The sequence below is a fragment of the Oncorhynchus clarkii genome, chromosome 9 (assembly GCF_045791955.1).
Source record: "Oncorhynchus clarkii lewisi isolate Uvic-CL-2024 chromosome 9, UVic_Ocla_1.0, whole genome shotgun sequence".
NCBI lineage: Eukaryota > Metazoa > Chordata > Actinopteri > Salmoniformes > Salmonidae > Oncorhynchus > Oncorhynchus clarkii.
Genome location: NC_092155.1, coordinates 64389477 through 64405094, shown reverse-complemented (window position 1 = coordinate 64405094; position 15618 = coordinate 64389477). Strand labels below are relative to the sequence as shown.

The following is a 15618-nucleotide window of genomic DNA, read 5'->3' as shown; positions in this document are numbered from 1 at the left end:
TCCTCAAGGTGTTTTTCAAATATCTATTCGATAATATATCCACCGGGACAATTGGTTTTTCAGTAGGACCGATTGGAATAATGGCTACCTCTGTATTTTACGCGAGAATCACTCTGAGAGCCATCAGGTTGCCACTTGCGCAATGTAGCCGCTTACGGGTATTCTTCAACATAAATGTGTAAAACTACGTTACAATGCTGTAGACACCTTGGAGAATACGGAGAAAAAGTAATCTGGTTGATAGCCCATTCACTGCTCAATAGGGACACATTGGAATGCAGAGCTTTCAAAAGATGAGTCACTTCCGGATTGGATTTTTCTCAGCCTTTCGCCTGCAATATCAGTTCTGTTATACTCACAGACAATATTTTTACAGTTTTGGAAACTTTAGCGTGTTTTCTATCCTAAACTGTCAATTATATGCATATTCTAGCATCTTGTCCTGACAAAATATCCCGTTTACTACTGGAACGTTATTTTTCCAAAAATGAAAATACTGCCCCCTAGTCACAAAAGGGTAGAACAAATTCTTATTTCCAATGACGGCCTACCAGGGAACAGTGGGTTAATGGCCTTGTTCAGTGGCAGATTTTTTACATTGTCAGCTTAGCAATGAGGAGATAGGTCTACAGTTTGTTATTTTGTTTCTGTATGGTTTTTAACAAACTATAACGGACTAAAATTGGAATTGGATTCCAAGGCAATACATAAAAGACCGTAAATACACAACTTTGAGCAACCACATATTTAGCCATGAAGCACGTTCTGATTGGCCAGCGAGCAGCCAAGCCTCGACACACCCACAACTTGTTTATTCATCAAAACCAAGCCCTTTCGCACCAACTACACCGTTAAATGTGGTTGTGAAAATAGCAAAAATATTTCTGCCACACCCCAGAACCTAAAGTGCTGCCGCCAGCGCTTAGATTGACCGTTGCGTTAGGTTTGTTAAAATAGAGCCCAACATGTTGAATGATTAATTAATTAATTAATTAATGAAGGATGTCAATCATTTTTATATATACAGTTGGAGTCTGAAGTTTATATACACCTTAGCCAAAAACATTTAAACTCAGTTTTTCACAATTCCTGACATTTAATCCTAGTAAAAATTCCCTGTCTTAGGTCAGTTAGGATCACCACTTTATTTTAAGAATGTGAAATGTCATAATAATAGCAGAGATAATTATTTATTTCAGCTTTTATTTCTTTCATCACATTCCCAGTGGGTCAGAAGTTTACATACACTCTATTCTTTTTTGGTAGTGTTACCTTTAAATTGTTTAACTTGGGTCAAAAGTTTCAGGTAGCCTTCCACAAACTTCCCACAATAAGTTGGGTGCATTTTGGCCCATTCCTCCTGACAGAGCTGGTGTAACTGAGTCAGGTTTGTAGGCCTCCTTGCTCACACACACTTTTTCAGTTCTGCCCACAAATTTTCTATAGGAATGAGGTCAGGGCTTTGTAATGGCCACTGCAATACCTTGACTTTGTTGTCCTTAAGCCATTTTGCCACAACTTTGGAAGTATGCTTGGGGTCATTGTCCATTTGGAAGACCCATTTCTAACTAAGCTTTAACTTCCTGACTGATGTCTTGAGATGTTGCTTCAATATATCCACATAATTGTCATACCTCATGATGCCATCTATTTTGTGAAGTGCACCAGTCCCTTCTGCAGCAAAGCACCCCACAACATGATGCTGCCACCCCGTGCTTCACGGTTGGGATTGTGTTCTTCGGCTTGCAAGCCTACCCCTTTTTCCTCCAAACATAACCATGGTAATTATGGCCAAACAGTTATATTTTTGTTTAATCAGACCAGATGACATTTCTCCAAAAAGTAAGATCTTTGTCCCCATGTGCAGTTGCAAACCGTAGTCTGGCTTTTTTTATGGCGGTTTTGGAGCAGTGGCTTCTTCCTTGCTGAGTTGCCTTTCATGTTATGTCGATATAAGGACTAATTTTACTGTGGATATAAATACTTTTGTACCTGTTTCCTCCAGCATCTTCACAAGGTCCTTTGCTGTTGTTCTGGGATGATTTGCACTTTTCGCACCAAAGTACGTTAATCTCAAGGAGATAGAACATGTCTCCTTCCTGAACGGTATGACGGCTGCGTGGTCCCATGGTGAACCAAACTTGTGGAGGTCTACAATTATTTTTCTGAGGTCTTGGCTGATTTCTTTTGATTTTCCCGTGATGTCAAGTTTAAGGTAGGCCTTGAAATACATCCACAGGTACACCTCCAATTGACTCAAATTATGTCAATTAGCCTATCAGTAGCTTCTAAAGCCATGACATCATTTTCTGGAATTTTCCAAGCTGTTTAAAGGCACAGTCAACTTAGTGTATGTAAACGTCTGAACCACTGGAATTGTGATACAGTGAATTGTAAGTGAAATAATCTGTCTGTAAACAATTGTTGGAAAAATTACTTGTGTCATGCACAAAGTAGATGTCCTAACCGACTTGCCAAAAATAAGAAATTTGGAGAGTGGTTGAAAAATGTTAATGACCCCAACCTAAGTGTATGTATACTTCCGACAACTGTATATCCTCGTTGAAAATGTGTTGAAAAACAATATCTTGAAATTAATGTCTCTATCAGCAACTGTCAATTACTGTCTCTCAAGTGGTGTAGATATACAGGACTCACACATTTCCCATTCAACTCTTCCACCAGGATAAGAGGAAGCACTACAGTATGATGCGTTCCAATGACTCAGCCAGCTCCGTGTTCTACCACTCCCAAGAGGAGGACCCAGGGACGACTACAGGCTTCTCTGACTGTCAGGGAACCCACAGGGACATACACTCCAGCCCTCTGTTTGACTCCTACCAAGACTCCATGTCAGAGAGCAGCCCTGGCCCCACTAAGCATAACAACATGGGTAAGAATCCAGAGGTTTGATCATCTCTGCATTTCCACTGGTTTAAATGTCGTCCAATGCACACAGTAACGATGACTCAGTCAGACATCAAATCAAATCAAATTTTATTGGTCACATACACATGGTTAGCAGATATTATTGCGAGTGTATAGAAATGCTTGTGCTTCTAGTTCTGACAGTGAAGTAATATCTAACAAGTAATCTAACAAATTCACAATGACTACCTTATACACACAAATGTAAAGGGATGAATAAGAATATGTACATATAAATATATGGATGAGCGATGTCCGTGCGGCATAGGCAGATGCAGTCGATGGTATAGAATACAGTATATACATATGAGATGAGTCATTTAGGATATTTATACATTATTAAAGTGGTGTTATTTAAAGTGACATCTTTATTAAATCCATGTATTAAATTCATTAAAGTGGCAAGAGATTTGAGTCTGTATGTTTGCAGCAGCCACTCTATGTTAGTGATGGCTGTTTAACAGTCTGAAGGCCTTGACATAGAAGCTGTTTTTCAGTCTCTCTGTCCCAGCTTTGATGCACCTGTACTGACCTCACCTTCTGGATGATACCGGGCTGAATATGCAGTGGCTCGGGTGGTTGTTGTCCTTGATCATATTTTTGGCCTTCCTGTGACATCAGATGCTGTAGGTGTCCTGGAGGGCAGGTAGTTTGCCCCCGGTGATGCGTTGTGCAGACCGCACTACCCTCTGGAGAGCCTTGCTGTTGTGGGCAGAGCTGTTGCCGAAACGGGCGGTGATACAGGATGCTCTCGATTGTGCATCTGTAAAATTTTGGGAGTACAGGAGAGGGCTGAGAATGCACCCTAGTGGGGCCCCAGTGTTGAGGATCAGCTCGGTAGAGATGTTGTTTCCTACCCTCACCACCTGGTGGAGGCCTGTCAGAAAGTCCAGGACCCAGTTGCACAGGGCGGGGTCGAAACCCAGGGTCTCGAGCTTAATGACGAGTTTGGAGGGTACTATTGTGTTCAATTCTGAGCTGTAGTCAATGAACAGCATTCTTACATAGGTATTCCTGTGTGATGGCGATTGTGTCATCTGTGGACCTATTGGGGCGGTAAGCAAATTGGAGTGGGTCTAGGGTATCAGGTAGGGTGGAGGTGATATGATCCTTGACTAGTCTCTCAAAGCACTTCATGATGACAGAAGTGAGTGCTACGGTGTCAATAGTAATTTACTTCAGTTACCTTAGCTTTCTTGGGAACAGGAACAATGGTGGCCATCTTAAATCATGTGGGCACAGCAGACTGGGATAGGGATTGATTGAATATGTTCGTAAACACATCAGCCAGCTGGTCTGTGCATGCTCTGAGGACACGGCTAGGGATGCCGTCTTGGCCGGCAGCCTTGCGAGGGTTAACACGTTTAAATGTTTTACTCACGTTGGCCACGGTGAAGGAGAGCCCACAGGCTTTGGAGTGGGCTGTGTCAGTGGCACTGTATTATCCTCAAAGCGAACAAAGAATTTGTTTAATTTGTCTGGGAGCAAGACGTTGATATTTTATTTTTGTAATCCATGATTGGCTGTAGACTTTGCCACATACGTCTCGATCCATTGAATTGCGACTCTAATTTGTCTCTATACTGACACTTTGCTTGTTTGGTTGCCTTGCGGAGGGAATAGCTATACTGTTTGTATTTGGTAATGTTTCCAGTCGCTATGCCATGATTAAAAGCGGTGGTTTCAGTATTGCTCAAATGCTGCCATCAATCCACGGTTTCTGGTTAGGCAAGGTTTTAATAGTCATAGTGGGTAAAACATCACCAATGCACTTGTAAATTAACTCGCTCACCAAGTTAGTGTATATACATCAATGTTGTTGTCTGAGGCTACCTGGAACATATCCCAGTCCACACGGGATCGAAGCGATCTTGAAGCGTGGAATCCAATTGGTCAGACCAGCGTTGGATAGACCTGAGCACGGGCGTTTCCTGTTTTAGTTTCTGTCTATAGGCTGGGAGCAACAAAATGGAGTCATGGTCAGATTTGCCAAAGGGAGGGCAGGGGAGGGCTTTGTATGCGTCGCGGAAGTTAGAGTAGCAATGGTCGAGAACGCTACCAGCCCGCGCATTCGATATGCTGATAGAATTTAGGAAGCCTTGTTCTTAGATTATCTTTGTTAAAATTCCCAGCTACAATAAATGCAACCTCAGGATGTATGGTTTACAGTTTACATAGTCCAGAGTCCAGTGAAGTTCTTTCAGGGCCGTTGAGGTATTTGCTATACACGGCTGTGACTATAATCGAAGAGAATTCTCTTGGAAGATAATGTGGTCAGCATTTGATTGTAAGGAATTCTAGGTCAGGTGAACAAAACAGTCATGTTGTTATGATCACACCATGAGTCGTTAATCATAAGGCATACACCCCCGCCATTTTTCTTACCTGAGAGACATGATCACTCAGTCATGTTTATTTGTGCGCAAAACTGATTGTAATCTTTTCACAAACCCATAGGAATGGACAGTAAAACATCACCTAGAAGACGTGGGTATAGCACCAACCAGATAGTGGACTACAACCCCAACATGAAGAAGACCTACACTCCCCGTGACCCCAGCTCTGTAGAGGGGAAGCACCCGCTGAGGAGAGCTAAGGTCCAGGAGCTGAATGGACAGACCAGCCCCGACTATGGAGCACAGTGGAAGACTGAATGCCAGGTGAGTGCAGTCTGTAATATTGTTGCACTGGCAACAGATCTGGCTATCGACTCTATAGACTGGGGTTCGATCCCTGTGTCCACTGTTCCTACTGTGTCTCTCTCTTTTTCGTCAATCTCCCACTCTATTTTTAATTTGAAGAACAAGGAATTTTTCTAGAAAATAAAAAGTAGGATACGTTAGAAACAAGACTTAATTTGATCCACGGTTCAATCTTCAAATGGAATCCTTTAAGGACAGTTCAATTTATTATTAATTCTTAACCACACAAAAGCCATTTGAGAACATTACAGAATACGTAAGACATTGGAGCAAAAATAATATGCTTTCATAGGGAAAGTAAGAACCAGGTTGGTTTTTATAGGTTGATATTTCTGCATCAGGTGTTTTGGTTGTGCATGTACACGGATATTGAACTATGCCTGGCACTATGCCTGGCAGCAAAACAACCCAAGCAGTCAATTTTGATATTACAGTGGCATTGGAGAAGTACAAAAGGGCTGGGAGAAAGCTATCTGACCTTGGGATGAGTTGGAGTGTAATCAAGAGTACAAAAGAAGAAGGTGCTCTCATCACTAATGAGGGCCACAATAATTTCACGATTGACAATATACGGTGTGAAAGTTGCCTGAAGAATATTGGCATAATCAAGACAAGGCTCACCTGTCTCTCAATGGTACCTGTCCTTGTACAAATTATTTACTTGTCACGACTTCCTGCGAAGTCGGCTCCTTTCCTTGTTCGGGCTGCATTCGGCGGTCGACGTCACCGGCTTTCTAGCCATCGCCGCTCCATTTTTCATGTATCCATTTGTTTTGTCTTGTTCCCTGCACACCTGGTTTTCATTCCCCAATCAATCTACATGTATTTACTCCTCTGTTCCCCATCATGTCTTTGTCTGAGATTGTTTGTGTTACGTGTGTATTGTTGACGCGCCAGACTGGCTTGTTTTTTCTGTGTTATTTTTCACTATGATGTTTATTGTTAAACATAATTCTTGTGACTGTTTTGCACTTTTGCCTAAATAAAGTGTGCGCCTGTTCACAAATCTCTACTCTCCTGCACCTGACTTCGCTACCAGTACGCACACATCTAACATTACTTGGGAATTGACATTGATCTGCAAACTGTGATAGTTACCAGTGATTTGGTACTGGGTGCTGAGATTATTGATCTGCTTATTAAAACAAACAGGTTTTATGGTACCAGTTAAAAGTTTGGACACACCTACTCATTCAAGGGATTTTCTTTATTTTGACTATTTTCTAAATTGTAGAATAATAGTGAAGACATCAAAACTATGAAACAACACATATGGAATCATGTACAGTAGTAACCAAAAAAGTGTTAAACAAATCAAATATATTTTATATTTGAGATTCTTCAAAGTAGCCACCATTTACCTTGATGACAGCTTTGCACACTCTTGGCATTCTCTCAACCAGTTTCATGAGGAACGCTTTTCCAACAGTCTTGAAGGAGTTCCCACATACGCTGAACACTTGTTGGCTGCTTTTCCTTCACTTTGCGGGCCAACTCATCCCAAGCTATCTAAATTGGGTTGAGGTTGGGTGATTGTGGAGGCCAGGCCATCTGATGCAACACTCCATCACTCTCCATCCTGGAGGTGTGTTTTGGGTCATTGTCCTGTTGAAAAACAAATGATAGTACCACTAAGCTCAAACCAGATGGTGATGGCGTATCGCTGTAGAATGCTGTGGTAGCCATCCTGGTTAAGTGTGTCTTGAATTCTAAATAAATCACTGACTATGTTACCAGCAAAGCACCCCTACACCATCACATCAAAATCGAAAATTTGGACTCATCAGACCAAAGGACAGATTTCCACTGGTCTAATGTCCATTGCTCATGTTTCTTGGCCCAAGCAAGTCTCTTCTTCTTATTGGTGTCCATAAGTAGTGGATTCAGCATTTTGACCATAAAGGCCTGATTCACGCAGTCTCCTCTGAATAGCTGATGTTGAGATGTGTCTTACTAGAACTCTGTGAAGCATTTATTTGGGCTGCAATTTCTGAGTCTGGTAACTCTATTGAACTTATCCTCTGCAGCAGAGGTAACTCTGGGTCTTCCTTTCCTGTGCCGGTTCTCATGAGAGCCGGTTTCATCATAGCGCATGATAATTTTTGCGACTGCACTTGAAGAAACTCTCAAAGTTCTTGACATTTTCCTGATTGACTGACCTTCATGTCTTAAAGTAATGATGGACTGTCATTTCTCTTTGCTCATTTGAGCTGTTCTTGCCATATTATGGACTTGGCCTTTTACCAAATAGGGCTATCTTCTGTATACCACCCCTACCTTGTCACAACTTAACTGATTGGCTCAAACACATTAAGAAGGAAAGAACTTCCACAAATGAACTTTTAACAGGGCACAATTGAAATGCATTCCAGGTGACTACCTCATGAAGCTGGTTGAGAGAATGCCAAGAGTGTGCAATGCTGTCAAGGCAAAGGGTGGCTCCTTTGAAGAATCTCAAATATAAAATATATTTAGAATTGTTTAACACTGGTTACTACATGATTCCATATGTGTTATTTTATAGTTTTGATATCTTCACTATTATTCTACAATGAAGAAAATAGTAAAAAAATAAAGAAAAACCCCTTGAATGAATAGGTGTGTCCAAACTTTGACTGGTACTGTATGACAAAACATTTGATACAAATTGACATCGACTCATTTAAATTGTGGTGCAAGCAATATCATAACAGATATTCAGAATGTATCTGGCGTTTTATGTCTAACCCCTGACAGCCACAGCTGGTGAGCTTGTGTGCCACATCTGCCACGGCCATCAGGGGGTGCCCTACCAATGGGGCTTCTCACAGGTCCTCCCCCCAGCAGGAGGGGGCTCCCCAGGAGGCGGCGCCAGAGCAGGCCCACTCCCCCGGCTCCAAGCTGCAGGCCAGAGCCACCAGGAGCTGGGCTTATACAGAGCACGCCTTAGGAGGAGCCAGGAGCACCGTTGGGGAGGACGGCTCGTCCTCCACTGACCCCTCTGTCAGCAGCTTCGGAGACGCAGGTAGGTCCACAACCACAGCCCTCCTACTCACCCTAAAGATCGTGGTAGACACATACAGTCCCTCAAACATTAATATTCTCTTCAAGTAAAGTAGTTTTAATTATGGATAGTTTTAATGATGGGTATTAATGATGGGTAATTATCTGATAAGCACAGTAAATTAAATTCAGCCCGTCACTGCATTTGACTAGTAGTGACCTAATATATTCAACAACTAATATCCAGACAAACAGCCTAACTACTCCTTATTGTTGTGTTACCAGACTGCTACCCTAATCAGCTGTGTGAGATCGAAACCCCCCAGGAGCCTCCAGCCACCCCAGACCTGATCTCAGCCCCTCAGGACAGGGAAGTGGGGAAGGGGTTCTGTAAGGTTGTGGTATCTGGCCTGCTCTGTGGGAAGCCAGTCAAGTGGGAGGTGACCTTTGACATAGAGCCCTACCTGAAGGGCAGAGAGCGGGAAGAGAAGGTTCACGAGGAACTCTGGAATGAAACGTTCCATCACCTGGCTGGACGTTCCATCATTCAGGACTTTGAGCACATGGTAGATCAGGAGTGTGAGATTGAGCATGGTATGTAAGACATGGGTAATATCTCAATGCTCAGATGGTATCTTTTGTAGTGATTGGTGTCTTTATCGTCTTGGTAATAGTTTGCTGTATCAAATAGTGACAACTTTGTGCTAATGATGAGGATTTCAGGTGAGAAATCGGATTGCGGATTTCTCCAAATATTTATTTTATGGAATTTATGTAAATCATGAGATGATGAAGTGACAACAGCATGTGATTTCTCAGGTTCTGGCAGAAGATACCGGTTATATGCCATTCACACCAGCAAGGCCTGTAACATTCTCAGCAAATACACTGCCTTTGTGCCCGTTGATCTGGACACTAATGAATATCTACAGACCTATATTGACTACGTCAACCCAGGTGAGACACTCCTGTTCATGGTATGTATACATGCACATTGTATGGCACTGAGTTTTTCTATATTGTTTGACCCATTGTCATAACACTTCTTCTGACCTTTATTAAAGATAACGTAACTTTGTCTTTTAATAGTACAAAAGGGTAGAGTTCTAAGACCATAATAGCACTGTTGGTTAGGAAATCAATGATGTCTGTGTTGAAAGCTGCTGTTGGGTGTTTCAGGTAAAGGTCTGAAAAAGGGCTCTCGCTCTGGGAACAGGAAGAACCGGGGTTACTCCATCGGACTGGGACGCTCCCAGTCTGGCTGCATGTCAGAGGAGGCTGAGGACGGACACCTGCCCACCAGTAAGATCTTCACCATACTACATACTAATCAACATTTGTATGTGAGAGGAAGAATGTTTGAAAATGTGTGACAACTCAAATCAAATTTCATTAGTCGCATGCGCCAAATACAACAGGAGAAGACCTTACGAGCCCCTAACCAACAATGCAGTTCAAAAAAATAGGGATAAGAATAAGAAATAAAAGTAACAAGTAATTTAAGAGCAGCAGTAAAATAACAATAGCGAGACTATATACAGGGGGGTACCGGTACAGAGTCAATGTGCAGGACACCGGTTAGTTGAGGTAATATTACACATGTAGGTAGAGTTATTTAAGTGACTATGCATAGATGACAACAACAGAGAGTAGCAGCGGTGTAAAGGAGGGGGGGTAGTCTGGGTAGCCATTTTTTTTTGCAAATAGTCTGGGTAGCCATTTTATTAGGTGTTCAGGAGTCTTATGGCTTGGGGGTAGATGCAGTTATTGATGAAGTCAATGACTGAGGTGGTGTACTCCTCAATGCCATTGGAGGAATCCCGGAACATATTCCAGTCTGTGCTAGCAAAACAGTCCTGTAGCTTAGCATCTGCTTCATCTGACCACTTTTTATTGATCTAGTCACTAGATACATTTTTGCTTGTGAGCAGGAACCAGGAGGATAGAATTATGGCCAGATTTGCCTAATGGAGGACGAGGGAGAGCTTTGTATGTGTCTCTGTGTGTAGAGTAAAGGTTGTCCAGAGTTTTTTTCCTCTGGTTGTACATTTGACATGCTGATAGAAATTCTGTAAATGGATTTAAGTTTCCCTGCATTAAAGTCCCCGGCTACTAGGAGCACCGCCTCTGGGTGAGCGTTTTCTTGTTTGCTTATGGCGGAATACAGCTCATTCAATGCTGTCTTAGTGCCAACCTCTGACTGTGGTGGTATGTAAACAGCTACGAAAAATACAGATTAAAACTCTCTAGGTAGAGCGTGTGGTCTACAGTTTATCATGAGATACTCTACCTCAGGCAAGCAATAGCTCGAGACTTCCTTAGATATCGTGCACTAGCTGTTATTTACCATGGATTCTGCCAGTCCGTGGTGAGTAATCGCAATCCTGATGTCCAGAAGTTATTTTCAGTCATAAGAGACGGTAGCGGCAACGTTATGTACAAAATAAGTTACAAAAAACACAAAAAAACACAATCGGTTGGGGACGGGTAAAACGTCTGCCTTTTTCTCCGTCGCCATTTTAACAAGTGATAGTTTGAAGAGGTCATCTGCCTGCCAAACAGACAGATCTAACAGGTCTTAATATCCAGATGCTTTTAATGTTTTACACATATAGTATACCGTTCATGTTGTCCAGAGTGATACTTTTCAAATGGCATTGACCTATCTTTTCGGTGGGTTTTAGGTTTGGAAGATGGGGCCTCTCCATGTAGCACCCCCTCATCCTCTACCTGGGAAAGATGCAGCTTTACAGATGGTGAGTTTTTATCTGTCCTGTTTTGCTTTCAAGGTTAAATGACTGGCTTCCAAATCGAGCAACTGAGAAAAGCGCATTTGTTTTCTTATGGTCTACATTGATAAGATGTCATCAACACACACACATACACACAGCTGCTAGATTGTGTGTGTCCTCTGTTGTGGCTGCCAGGCATCTATAGGTGTCTTTTATCTGTGATCTCTGTGGCGGTGTTGTGTGGAGTGGAGTCTTGAGCTCAGGGGAGAGAGAAAATAGCTAAATGGAAAACTAGCGTGACCCGTCTCTCTCTCTCTCTGTCTCAGCCTCTGTCTCAGCCTCTCAGAGGAGCCCGTCGGTGACCTCAGACCAGAAGTCGGTGGAGAGCCTCTTCTCAGCCAAGTGGGTGATGGAGAGGGCCAGGCTGGAGACTGTCAGGGACAATAACATACTAACTGTACCGCTAGTGCTGTTTCATGGCCAATTGATAAATGGGGACAGCGGAGGGGTTTTCAATTCACTGAGTTACATTGTTTTGTGTAATCGGCATGCATAATACACTTTTGCAGTTATAATGATTGTTTGCATGATGTGATGCTACTTAGCAGAGGTGGGACCAAGTCATTGTTTTACAAGTCACAAGTAAGTCTCAAATCTTAGCACTCAAGTCCCAAGTCAAGTCCGAAGTCAAGACAGGCAAGTCCAAGTCAAGTCTCAAGTCCTAAACTTTGAGTTTCGAGTCCTAAACAAGTCATAATGTGCTCTTCACCAAATGTAATAGTATTTCATATTTTAACAAGAGTAATAGTTAGTATATTACATTTACGCAAATAATGAATGCTTTTAAAGATATCTATATATTTATTACTTTCCAAATAAACATTATATTCTACATGCTACACTAGTAAATTATAAATTATATAGCTGTCAGCTATATTAGCCACGACATACCGTTCTTTGTGCAGCTTCAAATGACGAACAAAGTGGGAAATTGTTGCGCCTCCGTCTGTAATTTTCTTCCTGCATGTTTTGCAAGTTGCAATCTGTTTTTTGTTGATACAGCGTCGTCTTTATAACCGAAAATAATAATTTTGGGTATCATCTTTCCAAGGGCTCCATCTGAATTCACCCGCCAATGTTCCTCTGCACTGCCACGCACAACTGTTTCTCAGCTGGCACAATTTGATTGGCTTCTGTCCAATTCAAACTGTAATCTGTTAAATGAAGAGTTGATGTGCTGCACACTTTTTTTAATAACATCATTTTTAATATTGGTTTGGGGAGGGTATCACGTCAGGTCGAGTCAAAAGGCTCAAGTTCAAGTCACGAGTCATTGGTGCCAAAGTCGAGTTGCAAGTCATCATATTTCTGACTCGAGTCCACACCTCTGCTACTTAGGGACCTACTAGATCTTATTTTCCCTTCCTGTTACTATACAGTTAGCTCCAACATTATTGGGACAGTGACACATCTTTGGTTGTTTTGGCTCTGTACTCCAGCACTTCGGATTTTAAATGATACAATGACTATGAGGTTAAAGTGCAGACTGTCAGTTTTAATTTGAAGGTATTTTCATCCATATCGGGTGAACCGTTTTGACATTACAGCACTTTTTGTACATACAGTTGAAGTCGAAAGTTTACATACACCTTAGACAAATACATTTAAACTCAGTTTTTCACAATTCCTGACATTTAATCCTAGTAAAAATTCCCTGTTTTAGGTCAGTTAGGGTCACCACTTTATTATTTTAAGAATGTGCACCAGTCCCTCCTGCAGCAAAGCACCCCACAACATGATGCTGCCACACCCGTGCTTCATGGTTGAGAAGGTGTTCTTTAGCTTGCAAGCCTACCCATTTTCCTCCAAACATAACCATGGTCATTATGGCCAAACAGTTCTATTTTTGTTTCATCAGACCAGAGGACATTTCTCCAAAAAGTATGATCTTTGTCCCCATGTGCAGTTGCAAACCGTAGTCTGGCTTTTTTATGGCGGTTTTGGAGCAGTGACTTCTTCCTTGCTGAGCGGCCTTTCAGGTTATGTCGATATAGGACTCGTTTTACTGTGGATATAGATTATTTTGTACCTGTTTCCTCCAGCATCTTCACAAGGTCCTTTGCTGCTGTTCTGGGATTGATTTGCCCTTTTCGCACCAAAGTACGTTCATCTCTAGGAGACAGAACGCGTCTCCTTCCTGAGCGGTATGACGGCTGCGTGGTCCCATGGTGTTTATACTTGCGTACTATTGTTTGTGCAGATGAATTGGGAAATTTCCAATTTGGAAATTGCTCCCAAGGAGGAACCAGACTTGTGGAGGTCTAGAATTTTTTTTCTGAAGTATTGGCTGATTTCTTTAGATTTTCCCATGATGTCAAGCAATGAGGCACTGAGTTTGAAGGTAGGCCTTGAAATACATCCACAGGTACACCTCCAATAGACTCAAATGATGTAAATTAGCCTATCAGAAGCTTCTAAAGCCATGACATCAATTTCTGGAATTTTCCAAGCTGTTTAAAGGCAGTCAACTTAGTGTATGTAAACTTCTGACCCACTGGAATTGTGATAGTGAATTGTAAGTGAAATAATCTGTCTGTAAACAATTGTTGGAAAAATTACTTGTCATGCACAAAGTAGATGTCCTAACCGACTTGCCAGTTTTTCAAAAATGAGTTTTAATGACTCCAACCTAAGTGTATGTAAACTTCCGACTTTCTCTGTAGTCCCCCCATTTTAGTGGACCAAAAGTATTGGAACAATTTCACTTATATGTGTATTAAAGCAGTCAAAGGTTTAGTATTGTCACAATCGTTTGAAGCATACTCGGGCCAACGTGCAGCGTGATCTGGGTTCCACATCTTTATTTAGTGAAACAATACAGATAGAACAAACAAAATTAACACCGAACCGTGACTACATCGGTGCTACTTGCACTAACTCAAATCAATATCCCATAAAACACAGGTGGAAAAAATGCGTCTTAAATATGATCCCCAATTAGAGACAATGATAACCAGCTGCCTCTAATTGGGAACCATATCAAGCACACCAACCTAGAAATATGAAAATTAGAATACCCACATAGAAATAATAAACTAGAATACAACATAGACATACGTATACTAAATCTCCCCCTAGTCACGCCCTGACCTACTATACCATAGAGAAACAATGGTTCTCTATGGTCAGGGCATGACAAGTATTTGGTCCAATATTCCTAGCACACAATGGTTACATCAAGCTTGTGACTCTACAAACTTGTTGGATGCATTTTCTGTTTGTTTTGGTTGTGTTTCAGATTATTTTGTGCCCGAAATGAATGGTAGAAAATGTATTGTATCATTTTGGAGTCACTTTCATTGTAAATAGCAATATGATATGTTTCTAAATACTTCTACATGAATGTGAATGCTACTATGATTACAGATAATCCTGAATGAATCGTGAATAATGAAGAATGTTACAGATGCACAAATACCTCCCTAACCTGCCCTGTTATTGTGGTGAGATGTAACTTTCTCACTCGATTCATTCAGAATTATCTGTAATCATGGTAGCATCCACATTAATATAGAAATGTTTAGAAACATATTCTAATCTTATTTACCGTAAAAGTGACTCTAAAATACACAATACATTATTTACCATTCATTTCTACTGGGCACAAAATAATCTGAAACACAACTAAAATAAACAACAAATAGATCCAACAAGTCACAGCTTGATGATGCTAGGAATATGGGACCAAATACTAAACTTTTGACTTCTTTAATACACATAAGTGAATTTGTTCCAATACTTTTGGACTCCTAAAATGGGGGGATTATGCACCCGTTATGAATGAAATACCCTCAAATTAAATCTGACAATCTGCACTTTAACCTCATAGTCATTGTTCTAAGTGCTGGAGTACAGAGCCAAAACAACCAAAAATATGTCGCAGTCCCAATACTTTTGGAGCTCACTGTATATTCTGGAGAGGGTACATGATAGGTTTAGTGACCACAGTTTATTGTTTTTTTTATAACAGAGGGTTTTGTGATGCAATCTCCACAGCAGGAATAAAGTAATCCATATGATCTTTTATGTTAGAACAGCTATTAAAACATCTAAATCTCAAAAAGTGACCATTGAGCTACACATCAATTTTAAATACTCTTAGATGAAGCACGAAAATGCTTAATATAGGTACCATTGACTTGCATTGGATTTGCGCCACAATGATTGTGGATGATGTCACCAAGGGGAAGAATGTACAGGGGAAAAAAGGATGT

The 15618-nt window shown here is 41.3% G+C and overlaps 1 protein-coding gene across 1 annotated transcript in view; it reads left to right on the top strand.

Moving 5' to 3' along the window:
- The window catches only part of LOC139417356 (von Willebrand factor A domain containing 5B1), a 53610-nt gene that overhangs the window by 25239 nt on the left and 12753 nt on the right, over positions 1–15618 (top strand). Inside the window, exons 12-19 of the mRNA XM_071166627.1 lie at positions 2686–2893; positions 5386–5588; positions 8367–8634; positions 8898–9206; positions 9432–9569; positions 9792–9914; positions 11297–11368; positions 11683–11746. Coding sequence (XP_071022728.1) covers positions 2686–2893; positions 5386–5588; positions 8367–8634; positions 8898–9206; positions 9432–9569; positions 9792–9914; positions 11297–11368; positions 11683–11746 — 1385 coding nt within the window. The remainder of the gene's footprint in view (positions 1–2685; positions 2894–5385; positions 5589–8366; positions 8635–8897; positions 9207–9431; positions 9570–9791; positions 9915–11296; positions 11369–11682; positions 11747–15618) is intronic.